Raw genomic sequence first — 20035 nt, forward strand, 5'->3', positions numbered from 1 at the left:
GTGGGCACTGGGTGGCAGGGAGGGACTTCTTTAGCTGCAAACCCATCGACGCTGCGGAGGAGGTAGGTGTGGAGAGCCCGTGCACCCAGGCCAGGGAGGGATCCTCTCTCTGTCTCTTTGCCCATCACCGTGGCATCGAGGGGCTGCTCCACTGAGTGGCAGAAACTTTCTAAAGGATCCTTGCCATTCCCCCAGCATGGGAGAGCAGCTGGATGCTGGGAACTGGGCAGGGAGGGTGGGCTGGGGGCTGCCTAGGAGGGTTTCTTTAAGTGACAGTTACAACGGCAACATCATACAAGCAAACTAGAAGAAGGGCCCCAGCCGAAGGAGCGAGCCGTGCCCCTGGATCGGAGGGCAGAGGGGCGGCGCTGGGCTGGCAGCAGGGGGTGGACCCGTGCCCGCCCGGAGAGCAGGGGGAGGAGACAGCAAGGCGAGAGCAAACCCCAGGCGTGCTCATGGGTGAGGAGCTAGCGCTGGCAGCTCTGGGGGCTCAAGGAAAAGCTCTGGCCAAATGCAATCCTGCTACGCTGCCCGTGGCGCTGGGATGAGAGCCCGGGGCCTGGCTCCAGGAGGGCCTTTGCCCCCCTCTCTCTATCTCAGAGACGGGGTCATCCTTCCAGCGATTCCAGCGGCTCCTTCGATTTGAATGTCTGGGGTGTATCACAGGGCTCTTGGTCAGGAGGGAGTCTCATGCCAGGGCGTATGGGCCCCGTACGTACCAAACACAAAACAACACACAGAGCCAGTGTCCGATCCTTGCTGCCAGGCTGACAATCCGGGCACCCACTGCTGGAGAGAAAGCTGCTGGGCTCCCATCCTGGCGGAGGCACTACACAGACTCGGTGCCCGGAAGGTCGCCTCCGCTGACCCAAGGGAAGACGAAGCTTAGGAGGTCCATTTCGGCACCCACCCCCCTCCCTCCCTCCCACCTCCCCTGTCCCCACCCCTTTTCCTCCATCCTTGGAAAACAAATACACAACAGAAGAAATGCAAACCAGGAGAAGCAGCGGCAGCAGCGGGACACAGGATGGTCCCACGGCCCAGTCCCTGGCGACCTCATGCCCCCAGAAGCTTCTTGACCATGTAGCCAGGCATGCTGTAAAGGAAGAGTCCCACCATGATGATGAGCAGCAGAGCCAGCACAATCTTGATGATAAGCCACTTGTAGCGGGTGCAGATGAGGTACTTGATGGACTTGAGCGGGTTGAGGAACCAGATGAAGGAGGTGTCGGGGCGGCTGTCCGGAGGCAGTGGCAGCAGGGAGGGATGTGTTGGGGGGAAGACAAACAAAGCCAAGGTAAGTGGTGTTAGGACGGAGTCACACATCAACTTAACACATATTAAAGGCAGGTAGAACTCAAGCAGACGTATGTTCAAGTAGTTTAGCCTGTGTTAGGTGCCCTCCTAGGGTGAAGTTACATGTTACACTTAAATCACACTCAGGGCACTCAAAACACGAGCATCCACACATTGACACTCATTAGCTTGTGCTAATGAGCATTTGAAAGTGATGCCACTTAAGGTGAGGGCTAACTCTGGGCTGTGCTACCCAGCTCGTGTTAGGATAACCTCACTCTGCTCCATGGAGATAAAACAAGCAATTTACAGTCTTCCAGCATCCCACGATGCAATGCTCCTCTCCAGAGCAGGGACAGAGCCCAGGTGTCCTGGCTTCTAGCCATGTCCTTGCTTGCCAGTCCTCTAGTAGCAGGTCAGGGCGGTACAGGCAAGAAATGGTATTAACCCTTCAAGTGTGACTGCTCCCAGCACTACCTAACTTTAACACGGCTCCACACTGCGCAGGGGTAGCACGGGCTGAGGGCGACATGCAACATCACCCTATAGCACTGAAAAGTTGTTCCCTTTCAGGTGAGGGTTATCTCCTTATAGATTCATAGATTCATAGATGCTAGGGTCGGAAGGGACCTCAACAGATCATCGAGTCCGACCCCCTGCATAAGCAGGAAAGAGTGCTGGGCCTACATTTCCCCAGCCAGATACACATCCAACCTTCTCTTGAATACCCCCAGGGTAGGGGAGAGCACCACCTCCCTTGGGAGCCCGTTCCAGACCTTGGCCACTCGAACTGTGAAGAAGTTCCTCCTAATATCCAATCTAAATCTGCTCTCTTCTAGCTTGTGGCCATTATTTCTTGTAACCCCCGGGGGGGCCTTGGTGAATAAATACTCACCAATTCCCTTCTGCGCCCCCCCTGATGAACTTATAGGCAGCCACCAGGTCGCCTCTCAACCTTCTCTTGCGGAGGCTGAAAAGGTCCAGTTTCTCTAGTCTCTCCCCGTAGGGCTTGGCCTGCAGGCCCTTAACCATACGAGTGGCCCTTCTCTGGACCCTCTCCAGGTTATCCGCATCCTTCGTGAAGTGCGGCGCCCAGAATTGCACGCAGTACTCCAGCTGCGGTCTGACCAGCGCCCGATAGAGGGGAAGTATCACCTCCTCGGACCTATTTGTCATGTATCTGCTGATGCACGATAAAGTGCCATTGGCTTTTCTGATGGTTTCGTCACACTGCCGACTTATGTTCATCTTGGAGTCCACTAGGACTCCAAGATCCCTTTCCACTTCCGTGCCACCCAGCAGGTCATTTCCTAGGCTGTAGGTGTGCTGGACATTTTTCCTCCCTAGATGCAGCACTTTGCATTTCTCCTTGTTGAACTGCATTCTGTTGTTTTCTGCCCACTTGTCTAACCTGTCCAGGTCTGCTTGCAGCTGCTCCCTGCCCTCCGGCGTGTCCACTTCGCCCCATAGCTTAGTGTCATCTGCAAACTTGGACAGAGTACATTTCACCCCCTCGTCCAAGTCGCTGATGAAGACATTAAAGCGTATCGGTCCAAGGACCGAGCCCTGCGGGACCCCACTGCCCACACTCTTCCAGGTCGAAACCGACCCATCCACCACGACTCTCTGGGTGCGACCCTCCAGCCAATTCTCCACCCACCGGACTGTGCAGTCATCCAAGTCACAGCCCCTTAACTTGTTCACCAGTATGGGGTGGGATACCGTGTCAAAGGCCTTCCTGAAGTCCAAGTATACGACATCCACCTCTCCTCCTTAACCTGTACTAACTTCAGTAGGTCACCACATCCCAATGATTTGCAGCTGCTGCAAGTGAATGCATAATAATGCCACTGGGAGGAGCAGCAGCAGCAGCAATGGCTGAAAAATGCCTTGCTGATTAGCATTAACATCCTCAGCCCACCTGTGACCCCCCAACAGGGACGACATTCTCTCCCAAGGCACTTCAGTCTCATCCAGCTAACCAGGACCCACGTCCTCCTGCACTGTACAGGGCAGGGCCATGACCTACTCTATTGCTCTCATTTCCCCATTCCTTCTCCTTTGCTCTGAGGCTCGGTGGCTTTACACAGACCCAGCATGTCTGAGCCAAGCTGCCCACCCCTCTTTTGCCCAGAGGCTCCCCAACCCCTTCCACCTCCTAGCTGGCCACAGCTCTTCCTGGCATGTGCTGGCTCTGGCCTCCTTGAACACCCGTGCTCCCTATCACCCCCCAGAGAATGAACTTCATGCTTTGGTGCCCACAGGCAAAGGGACCTCAAGACCCCAACTTGAAGCCCTGGGTCTTGACCCAACCCATCCAGGACCACAGCTGCGACCCATGTGTGTCAGCACCAAGTCCAGGAGAAAGAAGAGGAGGAGGCAGAAGTACCACGAGTGAAAGGAGAGGTGCCCTCAGGCCCCAAGAATCTTCTTGACCAGGTAGCCCGGCATGGAGTAGAAGAAGAGGCCAACCATCAGGAGCAGCAGAGCAAGGAGGAGGATTTTGAGGAGGAGCCAGCGGTACGTGTGCCAGAGGAAGTAGCGGATGGACTTGAGGGGGTTCAGGAACCAGATGAAGCTGGTGTCCGGCCGGCTGAGGACAGGAGAGCAGAGCGGCCAGAGGGAGGGAGAGGAAGGCAGACAGAGAGAGAGAGAGAGAGAAAGGGGGACGAAGGAATGATAGACAAGACAGAGACCTTTCAATGGAAGCAAATCCCAGGGCTACCCCCACCAAAGACCCAACCTCAATGCCCTCCATCCTCCTACCCAGACTTCACCCCTGGCATGCAGCCCGCACCCCCACCAGAGCCTCAGCTTCCCTTCCCTTAGCCCTCGCCCCATGGCACTCACTTGGGCTTCTCCAGTGGGTCGGGCTCATTGCGTGCCAGCCCCGCGGGGGATTTCTCTGCCTCCTCAGCTGTCAGCAGGTGCAGCTCAGCCTCCACCTTCCCCTGCAGGGAGCACAGAGGCGGGGATGAGATCTTGCCACCCCAGGTTGAGAGCTCTAAGGGAGCAATGGGCAGGGGAGCCCTGGTCCAGATCCTGCGGGAGCCCTCAGCACAGGGCCTCAGCGGTGCTGGGTTCCCCATATATGCTGTGCCCTTCAGTGCATCTAATCAGCTCCCCACATGCTCCCAGTATCCTCACCACCAGGAAATGGGCCAATGGGCTGGAGCAGAGGGGGGTCTGAGGTCTCCTGGGATTCCCTGATCGTCTCCACATGGCTCCATGGGGACCAGCAGCCTCTGAAGCAGGGTGGTGCAGTGGCACCAGGGGAACAGGAGGGCCCCCGGGTGAGGGAACCACTCATTCTGGAGCAGGAGTTAGGCTTCCAGTGTGAGACACATGGGCTTCTGCCATGTTGCCCTATTGCAGCCCTGGGCTCCTGCCCCTGGTGGTGCTGATGCCCCTCACTCCCAACCTGCATCCCCATTGCTGCCCCATCCCTGGGCTCTTTACATGCCCTTCCCCAGGGGTCATGGGCAGAGGCAGATCTAGGATTTTGAAAAGGGGGGTGCAGATATTGATGTGAATCAACACATATTTTTCTCCAGTTAAAGAGAAATTAGAAGTGTCACTAATCTGTTCAGTGCCTAGTACTATAGTATTTGGATTAAGACCAAAAACCAATATAACTTTATTAGAGGGTCACTAATTTGCAGCCAGATTATATATTAACTGAAAAAACACAACAAATTAGGCAAAAAATAATCAAAAGCTCTTTTGTCGTTATTCCTGTAGTTGTTATAATGAAATGTACATCTCTCATTCAGATCTGGAAAACAAAATTTAGCCTCTTTGAAAGCCTTGACAGTGCCTTCACTGTCAGTCATCGCTATGCCTGAGTTAACATGACTACACTTTACTTATAATGTGTAATTAACTGGCAAATCACACAATAAAGGTTAAGGTTTTTAGCTAAAGCCAGAAACAACCTGCAGGGCTGTGAAGCAGGTAAGAGTTATTACCAGGCATGGCTGACAGACAGCAGCACTGCAGAAGAAAGGGTAGCTTGATCAGCGGAAGATCAAGACTATTAAGTGGGAGAAATGGACATTAATATCTATGGAATGAAAAGAGATTAGCAGGAATCAGGGAGACAACAATAAACCAGGAAGTCATGTGACTCTGAATAGAAATGTTGTTCCCTCTAACGGGAAGTTGGTTTTAAACTTTGGCTGGAGCAGGAGTGAAAGGGGGTGGAGCTGCACCCCTGCCAGTGGGCATGGCCCAGCTTCCACAGTCAACCAGCTCCCCACACTGCGAGGTCCTCACCGTGACCTCCATCTCATCATCCTCGTTCCGGGCTATGAATGGCCACCAGCCCTTTACCCGCTTCTGCTTGAAGATGGAGAACATGGGCAGGTCAGTCTCTGTTACCATCTCCAGGGTACACTGCTTGGCCGTCTTGGCACCTCGTGGGAACCGGTTGAGGTCCAGCTCGATGGCGCCTGGTGAGGAAGGAGGTGGTGACTCCTGGCCCCTGCACCAGTGATGCCCAGGCAGGCACTGCACAGCTGGTGCTGGGGTGGGGCAGCACTCTAGCTGTGTGGTACGATCCTGTCCGGCACCTTGCACCTTCCCCAGCACCTTCCCATCCCTTGCTCTGCCGCTTATTCTGCATTCATAGATCATCATCTTCTCTGGCGCCCTCTTGTTCCCCTCTTCCTACCTTTGGGCCCCTCTTCTCCTCTGGTTTTGGGTCAGGGTTGACTGTGTCATCTTAGTTTTGCTAAGAGGTTACACAGTGGATTTGTCTAGGATGGTTTGGACAGGGATAATCCTGCCTCAGGCAGGGAGTTGGACTAGATGTGACCTCTGGATCTCCCCACTTCTCTCTGAGTCTATAAACCCTGCTACTCATTACATATAATACACAATTTCCTGGCAAATTACATAATAAATTTAGACGGGCCATACATGCCAAGTAAGACTAGCCTGAAGTGTCAACTCATTATCACACAATTAACTGGTGAGTCGCACAATAAATTTAGACTGGCCGCATGTGCAGAGTAATTGTCACACCATGAAAATGGCTGTCCAGCTACAAAGTCACTGCTTGAACATATGTAGCAGCTTGACCACTGGTTTCTATCCGGCTTTCATTTGAACATGCAACAGGGTACTAAGACTAGGACTTGCCCCAGCCTTATTTCAAGACCCATCCCGCTCCCTCCAGTCTCATGTCCCTGGTGACAACAGCTCGGAGCAGACCCCCAGAGTATGGTGGCACCAACTCCCCCCACCAAACTTTCTGTGAGGCACCCGAACCCAAGCCCAGGCTGGGCCAGCCCCGCATCCCGCACGCACCAAGGAAGTCATCAGCGGAGAAGTGGTCGGCATCCCAGACCTGCAGGGTGAGGCGTGCAGGGATCTTGTACTCAGTCTCATCCCAGGAGAACATGGACTCCTTCTTGGAGATGACAATCTTTTCCTCAGCCATCAGGTAGTCGAAGGGGAAGATGTAGCGCCAGTTGAAGTTGCCCTCACCCGTCAGTGAGTGGTAGTGGACGTCTGTGTCCTGCTTGTCTTCCTGCTGGCCTTTCAGCCACCTGGAGGGACCACAGAGAAGGAGCCCATTACTGGGAGCAAAGGGAGTTACATGGACACAGGTAGGAGACCACAAAACGAGGCAACAGTAAAAAGCCAGACTTCTTGGTGTTCATCCTGTTCCCCACACCAGGACTGTGGCCTTCAAACCACATCACCTCCTTCAAGCCTGAGTGTGGCTGTGTCCCCTGCCAGAGAGCTCCCAAGCCCGTGGCCAGTTCCCCAAGCCGACGTACCCTCGCACAAAGATGTCACTGGATTTCTCCCCAGTGAAATAATCATCGTCTTCCAGGACAACCTCGTCCGTGTTCCACACGATGACTCTCAGCTCGTATCTGGCAGGGAGGAAGGGAGACGCGGAGGTGAGGGAAGGCTCAGGGCAGAGAGAGGGAAGGAAACAGGGAGGCAGATTCTGCAGCAGTTACACACGGTGACTGCTACGGAGCAATCTGCCCCAGAGTTTGTCCCGTGGGAAGAAGTGGACACACGATGGCTCTTGCGCATAGAGGGAGTCCAGAGGTGGGCAACAAAGATGATCACGGGCTTGGAAAGCAAGTCCAACAAGGAGATGCTGAAGGAGCTGGGCACACTCAGCCTGCAGAAAGGTGCTTAAGAGGGGACAGGACAGCAGTCTGCAAATACCTGATGGGCTGCCATAAAAAAAGAGGGAAAGCACCTTTTCTGTCTCGCTGCAGAGAGGAGAAGGTAGACCAATGGCTGAAAGCTAAAGCAAAGTCAGTTTAGATTAAATATATGGAAAAACCGCTCTACTGTTAGAGCAGGGAGGCAGTGGAATGGATGCTTAAGGAAGGGGTGGACTCTCCATCGCGGGAGGTGTTCGGGGAGAGGTTGCGCAGCCACTGCCAGGGATGATCTGGGTGTAGCGATGCTTGTGCTCCACTGTGGGGATTTCCAAGGCTTCTGGGCTGTTTGCCCCTTCTCTCCTTTTCTGCTACAAGTGTCAGGGTATTATTAAGTCTTCCCAGAGGCAACTGGGCTGTGCCAATGCTCCTGCTGGGACCAAAGCCAGAGGGTCCTGGCTAGAGGGTCTTGCTCCTCTGCTTGGGGTCAGACCAATGGCGCATTTGGGGTCAGGAGGTAATTTTACCCCATGGTCAGACTGGTAGGGACTGGGGGGGGTGCTGCCTTCCTCAGTAGCTGGGGCACGGCCTCTGTCTGGGACCTCTGGAGCATGTATTGACTATTTTTTACAGAAGCAGGACGTTGGCAGCTGTGGTCCCTCTGCTTTCCCTGTGGCAGGTTTGGGTGTTAGGTCCGTGTTGTGTCAGGCTTGACGGTAGTCTAGATTGTGGTTTGTCTGGGCTGGTTTGGACAGGACTGACCCTGCCTGAGGCAGGGGGTTGGACCAGATGTGAGCTCTGGAGATCCCTTCCAGTCCTATTTCTCTATGACTATGAGCACGACCATGACCATGACCACCACCACCATCTGCACTGGGTGACCTTGCCACTCAATACACAGCGTGCTGATAGCTCAAATGGATACCTAGACGATACTGGGTAGGGAAGAGTGGCCATGTGAAAGGTACCCCAGGGTAAAGTTACTACACCCTGGCTCCTGGGATACTGCCGAGTGGGGTTTCCATGCTGCCCTCCTCGTTGCACCCCAGACGATCCCAGCTTATCGTTCTCTGGATGCAGTTCCTGAGGCTTCAGCACTGACAACACCTCAGCAACACCCGGCACAAGGACGGCAGTGATCACACCAGGTCACAGATACAACGAGCCTGCCAGGCCACCATTCATGCCGGGCACTTACAGGTAGGATGTACCTGCTGCAGGTACGTCACTAAGGGCAGAGGAGAGGAGGGGAGGCCAGCCCCTGCCCTGGGGCTCGTGATAGAGCTGAGCACAAATGGGACGACTTGCTAGGAGCCCAACTGAGCTCTCTGGGGCAGAGGCAGGATGGGGGGGGGAGTGGGTGCAGCCCACAACGAGGCTATCCCTTGCAGAGTGTGACCGACGGGCTCTTACTTCTTTGGCTTCCTGGGCGAGATGTCGACGGCCGTGCCTGGCGCCGGCATGTCCATCGGGAACATGTCCACCCACATCTCCAGCCGGCCCTGCAATGGCAGCAAGGCCTGGTCAGCTCGCTCCCTCCACCAGGCTCCCTGCCCAGTACTCCCAGCAGACACTTCCTTGGATCCCACTCCTGACACCAAATGAAACAGCTTCATGGAGCTTGGACCAGGGGATGGGGCCTTGGCTCCACCCCACCCCCCAGGGGCAAAGAGCATCTTCCACCCATGGAGTAGCTAAGGGGAAACAGGGGATGGGGAGGATGAGAAGGGGCCCTGGAGGTGTGTGGACATGGAGCAGGGGGCAAATGGAAGGGGATTAGGAGCTAGAAGCACGTGTGCATGGGGCACAGCCCAGTGAATGGGAGCCCAGAGCTGCAAGCGTGGGAGGGGGGAGCATCACCTGCTCGATGCCAGGCTTGTCGGGGTTGAGCAGTGGCCGTGTCTCCACGTGCTCGGGCACCAAGCGGCAGCCCACGCGCGGGATGTCCTCCCAGTGGTGCAGGACCATCAGCCCCAGGTGCTCATCCGTCTTCTTCTTCTGGCCTGCAGGGGCAGAGCGGAGGGGGTGGGTTGGCAGGGACGCAAGCCCCACGGGGGCTTTTGCCCCAGGCTCCTGGCAGAGGGACATAGAGATGCAGCGAGTGCCATCTCCGCACCCCATTGGGCTCTGCAGTCTCCCAGCTCTGAGGGGTGGAAAACCCCTTTCCTCTCCAGCCTTCTCACACCCACGTGGCCCCAAGCCTGGACCCAGCGCCGCTGTAATCCAAGAGGTCTGGGGCATGGCAGGGAGCCAGGGAGCCGTGGTGGGGCGTGGGGCCGTGCACCCTGCCCTGCCTTACTTTGCCACCCATCACTCACCATTTTCATCCTCGATCTCGGTGGGGCCAGTGAAGACGCGGTTGGCCACCTTCACCCGTCCGCCGGGCCCGAAGTGGGGCCCATCCACCTTGCCCTCCTTGCACAGCTTGGACAGGATCTGCGTGGGCTTCATGGGGTCCCGCCAGATGTTGTAGCCATGGCTGCAAGCAAAGGGCAGGGGTCAGCTGGCGGCAGTCCAGCCCTACAGCTCCCCACAGTGACCCCTTCCCCATTCCCCCCAGGGTGGGCTGCCAGCACAGGGCCAGGCATCGTTCCCGGGGGGCGGGGGGTCCATACATGGCATAGGTCTGGGAGATGCCGCAGGTGGCCCGGTGCTTGCTGTAGTAGCGGTTCTCCAGGTCAATCTTGGTCTCCCCGATAAGGTCGTCGGTGCCCACCAGGTCCCAGTCGTACACTGCCACTGTCAGCATGGACTCCATGGGGAAGGTGGCCTCGATGTCGAATGACCTGGGCACAGGGGCAAGCGGAGGTCAGCCCGGGCTCTGGCCCATGGTCCCTGATGGGTGGCAGTGCCAGGGTGGGCTCCAGACACCAGACCGGTCAGGCTGCTGGCTGCCTTATTGCCACGGCCACGGAGCATCCTGTGGCCGGCACAGGCGGGGTGATGCTCTCTGACGTGCCCGCAGCATCTTGGCGGGCTCTGCTTTGATCCACCCAGGTGTGCTCCAGATGGGCCCGGGGTGGAGCAGCTAACGGGGAGCCCTGGGCGGGTCCCAGGTCCCCCCAGGGAGCAGTTGCTGTCATCCAGGTCTGGCGCACCCAAGGCAGCCCTGCTCCCTCCCAGTGCCCTGCTGCCCCAAAACAGAGAACACAGCCCTCCTCATGACAAGGTTGAGAGGGACCCCCAAGCCCTCGAGCAAAAATCACAGCTTCAAACCCGGACCCCAGGGACAGGGAGCAAGCCCTGAGACACCAGGAGTGCCCCCCATCGGCGATGGGCTCTCCATCCCCAGAGGTGTCAAGGAGGGTGGGGACAGACACCAGTGGGGGGTGATCTAGGTGCAGCGATGCCTCTGCTCTGGGGATCTGGGCTCCACTGGTTGCCCCCTCCCCTTTCTTCTTTTTGAAGCCTTCCTCCCAGGCGCTGGGTGCTGCAGCCCAGGCTGAGGAAGAGGACGGGGCTGTGCCAGTGCTCCTGCTGGGACCTGGAGGCTCCTGGAGAGGGTCTTGCCCCTCTGCTCAGGGTCAGACCGACCATTGCATTTGGGGTCGAGAAGGAATTTCCCTCCCCCGGTCAGACTGGTACAGACTGGGGGGGGTTGCCTTCCTTTGTAGTGGGGGCACAGCCCCTGCTCGGGATCTCTTGAGTGTATATAGAAGCCAACCCACTCCTTTCTGTAGGACGGGAAGGGACCTCTTGACTCACGAAGCCCCGAATTGATAGGCAACCATTTATCCAAAAAGTCCCAACCATGCAACAAAACTGTTTCCAAACAGTAAAAGCAGCAGAAAGCCCAGAGCCGTGGGGCTGGCAGAGGTCACATCTAGTCCAGCCCTGCCTGAAGCAGGACCAGACCCCTGTCCAAACCAGCCTGGTTTCTAACCCACTGCCCAGCCTCTTTGTAGGACTGCTGTCGAACCTGACACAGGACATCACACCTGAACCTGCCACAGGGCAAGTGGGGGAACAACAGCAGCCAAGCTCCTGCGTCTATAAAAGGTTGTTAATACATGCAAGAGATCCCAGGCAAAGTTGTGCCCCTACTATAGAGGAAGGCACCCTCCAACCCAGCCTGTACCAGTCTGACCATGGGGGGATATTCCTTCCTGACCCCAAATACAGCATCGGTCTGACCCTGAGCACGGGGGCAAGAGCCTCTAGCCAGGACCCTCTGGATTTGGTCCCAGCAGGAGCACTGGCTCATCCCAGTCCCCATCCCCAGCCTGGGCTTCAGCCAACACCCAGTGCATTGGAGGGAGGATTAAAAACACCTGGAAGGGCATGTCATGTGATATGCCTCTGCTTTCCAGCAGCAGGTAATGGGGGCCAGCCGCTGGAGCACCTTACTTTCCAAAGATGGGGTTGAGCTGCTTGGAGATGTAGTTCTCCTTGTCCTTGATGTCTGACTTGCCCAGCTTGATGGCAATGTAGGGGTCAGCTTTCCCGTTGATGTCAGCAGGGTGCAGGTCTGTAGCCTGCAAGGGAGATAGGAGACCCCCACACGTCCCTTCAGTTTTCCCTGCGCATCCTGGGGCTGAGCCCATGCAGAGGGGGCATGGCAGCACGTGCTTGCCAGGCAGCCAGGAGCTCCACGAGGAGCTCAGAGAGCAATGGCGATGACAGATCAAGGTAAAAGCAGGGAGCTTGCCCCTTCCAAAGGCTACAGCACAGGTCTTGGTATCGTATGGAGACCCAGCCCTGCTCCACCCCCCCGGGCAGAAGGGGGGACCAGGGCAGAAAGGAAGACCTGCCCTGAGAAGCAGCGCTTGAGATTGCACAAGTATTGCGTGCATGTACATGCATGCAGGCGTGTGCATGCAGGTGTGTGGGGGGCAACCCCCCAGGGCTGCCTGAGCTCACTTCTCCCAGGACAGAGCCTCCAAGACAAGGGAGGCAGGGACCAGGCAGGAGCTGCCCCAGAAAGAGCAGACCACTCTCTCCACCAGTGCAATTCCTTGCATTTCAGGAGACGACAGCAAAGCCATGGGGAACTATCCAGCCTCCCCTCCAGAGTCGGGGTGCACGAGATGAACCCCATCTCCCCCTGTGCCCTGGATGAGCTAGGAAGGGGGGCACATCTTCTGCTGGAGACTTGGAGCTCCCCAGCCAGACCCCAGGCCCTCTGCTGCTCCCAGCCTACTCTCCCCTGCTCAGGGCTTCCCGCGTCAGCAGCTGGGGCTGGGCAGGGCGCTGCTCTGTGCTGTGGGTAACTTTCACGCAAAACTATTTTTCACTGGAAAATGCCAATTTCACCTGAATTTGAAAGTTTTGTGGGAATGGGCCAGTTCCAGGGCAAGAAGCTGGGGTATTCTGGTCATCTTCTCCAGACTGACTGTGCAGCTGGCGGGGATGAGACAAGCTTTCAGGCACCGAGCGTCCTTCCTTGGTGCCCGGATGCCTGTCTCGCAGCTTTCCTAAGTACACCAAAGCCCCTGGCTTCTTCCAGATATCCTGAACCAGCACAGATGCAACAACTCTCCAAGTTCACCCCAGTTTCAGTGAATGCTGTGGTTGGGAAAGAGCCCCCTGCTCCAGGTAGGGAAGGACTGGTTAACACCGCCAGCTCCTTGGGGACCCCAGAAGAGACTGAGGCTCAGGACACTCCCCTGAGGAACAGGAGGACCAGCTTCAAATCTGCCTCTGCTTGGGGACTCTAGACCCCAGGCTTCCCCTCTTCCCAAGTGAGTGCCCTGGAGATATGGAAGGGAGGTCGTCTCTGCTCTTGGATCTGCTCCACTTTGCACAAATGATTAGACATATGTGAGGCTGGAGGGGATCGCTCTGTAGCTCAGCAATGAAACTTCAACCATATGGCGTTTTTCCGGCCGTACACACGACCCCTTGGAAGCCCGTGGCCAGCCCCAGGACATCCGTAGCTGAGAGCACTTCTCCTTATGGCTTATGTATCACCACCCTGCTCCCATCCTCCGTGGCTGGGGAACAGGGAGAAAGGTGCAAAGACCAAGCTGCCCGTTGCATCGCGCTCACCCGTATGACGTACACACGGACCAGCACGTTGATGGGGTCGTTGCTGGGGATGCCCTGGAACATGCCGAAGTTGGGGTCGTAGCCTGCCTCCTTGGTGATGTCGTCCGGGAGCGGCACTTTGTAGACGCACATGGAGCCCTGGGGTCAGGAAGACATCCCCGTGAGACACGTGAGGTCTGGGGGCGGGGGCGGGGGGCATCCTGATCTCCACAGTCCCAGGGGAGAACCCAGAGCAAGTCCAGCCCTGCGTTCCCAGCTCTGCCTCGAGTACCCAGGAGGATCCAGGGGGGCTCACTGGTGTACTTCCACCCCCTTTGATTCCTGCTGCACCCCAACCAACTGCCTGGCAGCGACAGCAGCATTTCTAGTCAGGCAGCAGCGAGGGCATCCCTGGCCTTCATGTCTCCTTATCATCTCCCTAATTCCTGCTAAACTCTTCATTCCATGGGTGTTAGCACCCCTCTCTCCTTTTAACGGTCTTGACGCTCCACCAATCAAGCTAACCTTTCTTCCACCATTCTGCTGCCTGTCGGCTGCTCCTGGTCACAAACCTCCTATTTCACAGGTTGCTTTTTGCTCATTTCAGTGACGTCCTATTTGTTTTCTCCTTCATCTTGAATGGACTAATACAGCTCCAGCCCCCCCTAACGTATTAGTAAAGCTTCTAGTTTCTTTTTAGCTGGGGTAAAATGGGTGTTGTTTTAGATGGGATGATGCACTTCACCATCTGCAGCCTTTTTTCAAAATTTTGGATCTGCCCATGCTCGAGGATTGCAACTTCAAGCAGTTCAGAGGACAGCATCAAAAGGGCATCCATGGTTTTGCAAGGACTCTGAAGACTGGTTTCCAGGGGTGAAGGGGAGTGAAGCAGCAAGGTGTTTAAAACAGCTGGTAAGCAAGCCCGACACCTTGGTTTCTAACTATGACAGGTTTTGAAGCTTCAGAGCTTTCCAGGTGTCCTTTGGGAGGGACAGACCACTGGGGCCACTACACAGCAAGCTGCTTTCTATGTCCCTGTACTGTCAGCGGCAGTAGAGACACATGGGGTGATGGGCAGCTTGCATCTGCTAGAAGCTTACTGCAATAATTGGGAGCATCACAGTGGGATGTGACCAGCCAGGATCCAGTATTGGCATTACACCCTATTGGAAAGGCTGACCGTGCTACACCTTCATTGCTGGAGAGAGCTTCAGACAAGAAAAACCTCTGATGAGATCAACAGGGTTGTGGTTCAGAGGGCACGGACACACTGCACTTGGCCCTCTGTAGCGGGAGAAGTGTGACATGGGCACACTGGCAGAAGTCACTCTACTCCGGCATGAAGCCAGGAGTAAGTTATGCTGGTTTTTGGGGTCATGAATCCACAGACCTACTCAAGCTTCACTGCAGGACACCTTCACCCCAGGGCAGCCAAATACTTGGAACAGCACCTGCCAAGGGCAGCTACCCCAGGGGAGGTGGTCGTCTGTCCATGCTGGACCCCAGTGTAACTCACTTTGGGTCCTCAGTGTGTCCCTGTCTTGAGTGAGGCTTGTTCCACAGAAAGAGGAGGTACAGGAGTAGCCCATAAACTGGGAAATTTGCTGGCAGGAATAGATCAGATGCTTCCTTAGGTGGCATATAGCCCCTGTAGGGACTGTTGGCATTTCAGGTCTTAAAGGGAGATGAGTGCTTGAGCACTGCAGCTGTGACTGACCCCCGAGGCAGGCAGAGGAGGCAGTGGTTCTTCCCCGCCCTTTGGGGCAGCCCTGGTTGTCCGGCCCTTGGAGGTCTCCCACCCACACACAGATCTAACCAGAACTGATTCCCATTGCGTCTGGGCCCTCTCCCTGCCTGGCTCCCCTCCACCTGCCTTGACACTGGGGCCCAGTAGCCAGGTCCCCCTTTGCCCTCCGGGCCCACCGGACACACCTTGAACCTCCCCACAATGCGCTCGTCGTCTGCTGTGTTGTCGTCATCATCCCCGATCTTGCCCCGGAAGAGGTTGAACGTGTGCAGCCAGTCCTCAAAGTTGTCGAACTCGGCTTCCAGCTCTTTGTTGAATATCTGGAGGGGCAGAGCATGGCAGGTGGAGTAAGGGATCCCAAAGCATTCAAGAGTGGCTTGGGTCCCCCTCTTATTGATGGGAGCCTGGGTGCTAAAGGATCCCAAGTGGGAAGGTGCCTTCCCGAGCCTTGAGTCTTTATGATCGTGGGCACCTATCGCACATCATCTCTCCCATCTGCCAAGCCAGCTGCTCGTACCCCAGTGTGGAGGTTGATTCAGAGCCTCCCTGCTCTGAGAGCTAGAAACCTGCTCCTCGTGTCCATCCTCCATTGAGTCCTGGCCAGTTTATGCTGCTTATTCTCATCTCCACACTCCCCCATCCCAACAAGCTCCCTCCCAGGCATTTAACCCCTTACAGAGCCATCTTGCCCCCTCTCTTCACTTCTCATTTGGAAGTCCCCAGCCCAGAGCAAACTCAGTGAGCAAATTCACCCCCCATAGGAATGGGACAGCCAGACACCAGCTTCAGATCTCCCTGATGCCTTCCCCAGGGATGCCTCCAGCCCAGTGTTAATGCAGTCCCTGTCCCTTCACTTGGACCTCTGCAGCTCTCTTGCATTCGCTGGATGCAGAAGTGAGAAACTTACCAGAAACTGAACTAGGAATTTAGTTGAACGTGCTCTAGTCGTGAATCAAAAGGCTACCAAGCCGTTTCTGCTTGCTCAGAGTTATTCTTTTGCTACTTCTCTGACTCGTACCCCTCCCCATGCCTACCCTCTGTACCATAAAGCTTGCCATTATAGCCAGCCTTGTACATGCTTGGGAGGGACTGGGCAGTCTGTCTTGCTCCCTTTGCTTCGCTGACTAAGGAAGGCTACTTTCTATGCTTCAGGCTATAAGAAGCACCCAGATATATTCTTCTGGGGTTAAGCAACCCCTGGGTCTACAGGATTCTTGTATCCCGGGAAGTACAGGGCCCAAAGACTTGAGTCCGGGTGGTGGCAGCAGTACCCCAGGTTTGTGCGTGTTATCCAGGAAGGGGGTTGGCAGTAAGTAAGCACCCCTGGGGAGGCATCCAAAGCTTGGTTTTCAGCCGGGTGCAGTGAGGCAGGTGGCTCAGTGCAAGAGCGCCCCCCACTGGCTCACCACACCTTCCAGCTGTGGGTGCCTTTAGCGCCTCTTTACCCAGGGAGCAATAAATTCCCGCAGGGCCCAAAGAATCATAGCAGGATGTGATGGTGATCACAAACCCCCCTTCCAACCCTCTCCCCAGTTTCAAGGATAAGGTGCCATCTGCTCACCTTCATCTCATCAATTTTCTGCTTGTTCTTCTTCTCGGGGACCTCAGGCAGCTGCTGCTGCTGCTGTTGTTGCTGCTGCTTCTTCTTCTTGTCCTCCTTAGGCGCCTTGACCTTCTCCTTGGTCTTGGCCTGGCCCTTGGAGCCTTTCATAGGAGAGTCATCGAGTTTGATTTCTGAAGCCGAGGGGACAGGTGGGAGATGGGAGTAGGGAGGGGGGAAGGATGGACACAGGACACTCAGCCACGGTGTGCATGAAAGCTGGCAGCCAACGCCTACTGTTACAGCCAGGGATTTCCCTCCTTCTCTCAGCAGTCGCCTCATGGGGGAATGTAGCATCTTATTTGCTGCTAGATCCATGTTTCAAAGACCATTTGGGTGTCTCATGGAGATCCAGCATCTCCTTTCATATTAGGGCCAATAAGGCTTCACCCCTGCATCTCCTGAGCTGAGAACTGGGTCAGTGAGAAGCAATTGCCTTAGCCAAAAGGAAGTTATTCACACCTCCCTGCCATTTGTCTACCCTGGAAACTCTCCATCTCCAGTGCTCAAGTGGCCCTGAGGCACAGGGAACCCTGAGCTGAGCAGGGGTGAATCCAGGATCTGCAGGATGAAAGCACAGCCCTTTGCAAAATAAGCTATCAGAGGTGGGTGCAGTAGTAGGCTGTTACCCTGCCTGCCAAGGATGCAGCAGAGAGGGACCCGGCACTCTGTGCCAATGGAGTAAAGACTGCATGGCTAGTAAGGGAGCTTGGGGTAACGTTTCCCAGGTGCTGGGACCATCCTACTGTTCCCCATTTCAATGCCATTGCCCATCCTCTCCCCTTGGTCTCTCTCTCCTGCCAATTCCTGTGGCCTCTTTGCCATGCAGATAAGAACAGAGAGAGGATGACAGACAAAGGCATGGATGCAAAGGTGTGGAGGAGAGAAGACAGAGGACAAACATGCTCAAGCAGTACTCACAGGCAACTGGCAAAGAGTGAGATGAGAGACGACACATGCAACAAGCCACCAGTACCACGTACAGATGCTGCGATGGGGAAGAGGGGACCAAGAACTGGGAGTGGCCAGAGCAAGCCCAGGCCCAGCCCCTGGTGCTCTGCCAGGAGCAACCTGGGACTGCAATCAGGCTCCATATCACATGCAGCTTCCAGTACCCAGCATGCATGAGCAGACCCATTGCCAGGGCATCAAGCTTCCTCCTGGGAGGCTGTTAGAGGCCAAAGGACACCAGGGAACAGAGACTCTGGATCTCACTAGAGGCTAGTACCTTAATGGCTGCAGTTCAGGGAAGCTGCACCCAAGCTGAGAGCTTGGTGCCAATGGGTGAAAGGCGATGGGTTGCCCACATGGAAATGGAAGCCCTGTGCCCAGAGAGGAGGGAGAACAAGGGCAGCAGTAAAGCCCGTGCCAGCATCCTTCCAGGTGAAGAGGGGATCTGAGCTGCCATGGAGCATATACTTCTTCACCCATGCCACCGTCCTAACCCAGCCTGTGCTGGCAGGGGGAAGGGGAGAGCTGAGCTGAGCTGCCATGGACCACAGGAGCCAACTCCTTGCTGAGCCTGCTAGGAAGCTGGCTGGGGCCCTGACTCATGTGAGCAGAGATACTGATCTCATGAGAGCTGGGAGAAACCCTGGAATAAAACTGCCTAGACACCCAGAAGGTTTACCTGTCCTCAGGACTGTGACCAGGAAAGTCAACCCCATGACTCAGTGGCAAAAGCCACCCACCCCACTGGCACCAGTCATAGTTTCACAGTTTCATAGTTTCTAGGGTCGGAAGGGACCTGAGTAGATCATCTAGTCCAACCCCCTGCCATGGCAGGAAAGAGGACTGGGGTCAAACGACCCCAGCAAGGTGTACATCTAACCTCCTCTTGAAAACCCCCAGGGTAGGAGCCTGCACCACTTCTCTTGGAAGGTGGTTCCAGACCCTAGCCGCCCTGACCGTGAAGTCGCGCCTCCTGATATCAAGCCTAAGTGAAGTAGTGCCTCCTGATATCAAGTCCCTCCCCTTTGCCAGCATGTAGCATGGCAGGACCCCAGCGTGTCTCCTCTGGCATCTCTTGTTGCTCAGTATGAACTACTCCCTCCATCCACACATCTCTTAGGGGACATTTAAAGCCAGCACGCTCACAGCAGTAAATAGCACAGACAACAGGTGGAGGAAATGAAGACCAAAACACAGAGATCCTAGTCACACTGAAGCTCCCACCCTGGCCAGGCTTCACCGTGCTGGACCCAGGAGCACTCAGCTCCCCTGGTGACCCAGATCAAGCCAGCTGCTTCTTCCAGACACTGGGTAGAAGCAGGGAGGGGAGGGCTGGGCTGCAGCTGTGCTGTAGCTAATATACTGCGGTGCTAATATAAGCACAAGGTTTGGGGTCAAGGATCCAGGGCTTGGCTAGATTTCCTGAAAACCCACATCCTTTATCTGTACCAGTATTTCCACTGGTGACAGTGAGACAAGCTCAACTGGCCACAGAGGGGCTCAAATTAAGACCCCCCGATAAGTAAGGCAGTCTGGGAGGTACCCTGGGTTATAGAAGGGCACAGGGACACCTCCCAGCAGCCAAGCGGGGGAGATCCTTGCTTTATGTCAGGAACTGAGTCCTCCCCCACATTGGCAATGCACTGGCAGGGTTCCTAGAGGCAGAGACATCATCCATGGTGCAGGGCGAAGGGGCTAGCCACAGGGACCCACCTGTGCCCTGGACCCACAAGGCTTCAGAGGAACAAGCCACCCAGCCTTGGAGACAGATGTCCTGGGAGCAGGGAAGGGAGAGGCCTAGGAGGCCTTCCTGGAATTGGGCTGGAAAAGGGTCATTGCTAAAGAGACCTCCCCCCTTGTACAGAGGCTGGGGCCCTGGGTGGTTTGGTGAGCCAAGCTTCAGGACCGCCAAGGGACACAGAGAATATGCCAGGTCCCTAAGACCTCTCAGAAAGTCAGTAACACATGTTGGCCTCTGCTCACTAGGCTGCACTGCCTACCTGCCAGCCCACACCTCAGCCAGGCAGGGTGGATCCTGCCAAAGGACAAGCACTGGGATTAGGGGGCAACTGAAGCTAGCAATGCAACACATCATCACATCCAAAGGCAGGTTGGGATTCCCCAGGCTGGGCTGGACACACAGCCTGTTCACACCAGTGGCATCTTCATCTGTTTGCACCTGATCTGGAGCATGCAGGGCGTATGCACACATACTAAACTGACTTCAAATAAGGCGACTAAACTAAGTTGATTTAACTAAGTCAACTTAAAATAAGGTGGCTTAACTAAATTGACTTAACTAAGGTGATTGAAGTTAAGCCACATCGGCGCGTACACACTTAT

The 20035-nt window shown here is 55.7% G+C and overlaps 1 protein-coding gene across 1 annotated transcript in view; it reads right to left on the bottom strand.

The window, feature by feature from the left end:
• Window positions 1-950: 950 nt before the first annotated feature.
• The window catches only part of OTOF (otoferlin), a 150492-nt gene continuing 131407 nt past the window's right edge, over window positions 951-20035 (bottom strand). Inside the window, exons 34-46 of the mRNA XM_090031117.1 lie at window positions 16703-16875; window positions 15327-15461; window positions 13416-13553; window positions 11775-11902; window positions 10043-10213; window positions 9746-9906; window positions 9288-9430; window positions 8841-8929; window positions 7083-7181; window positions 6607-6848; window positions 5572-5747; window positions 4147-4247; window positions 951-1237 (exon numbers count right to left, since the gene is read on the bottom strand). Coding sequence (XP_089887243.1) covers window positions 1057-1237; window positions 4147-4247; window positions 5572-5747; window positions 6607-6848; window positions 7083-7181; window positions 8841-8929; window positions 9288-9430; window positions 9746-9906; window positions 10043-10213; window positions 11775-11902; window positions 13416-13553; window positions 15327-15461; window positions 16703-16875 — 1937 coding nt within the window. The 3' untranslated portion in view covers window positions 951-1056. The remainder of the gene's footprint in view (window positions 1238-4146; window positions 4248-5571; window positions 5748-6606; window positions 6849-7082; window positions 7182-8840; window positions 8930-9287; window positions 9431-9745; window positions 9907-10042; window positions 10214-11774; window positions 11903-13415; window positions 13554-15326; window positions 15462-16702; window positions 16876-20035) is intronic.

This window comes from Crocodylus siamensis, chromosome 1, assembly GCF_052110815.1.
Source record: "Crocodylus siamensis isolate JL-2025a chromosome 1, ASM5211081v1, whole genome shotgun sequence".
Lineage (NCBI taxonomy): Eukaryota > Metazoa > Chordata > Crocodylia > Crocodylidae > Crocodylus > Crocodylus siamensis.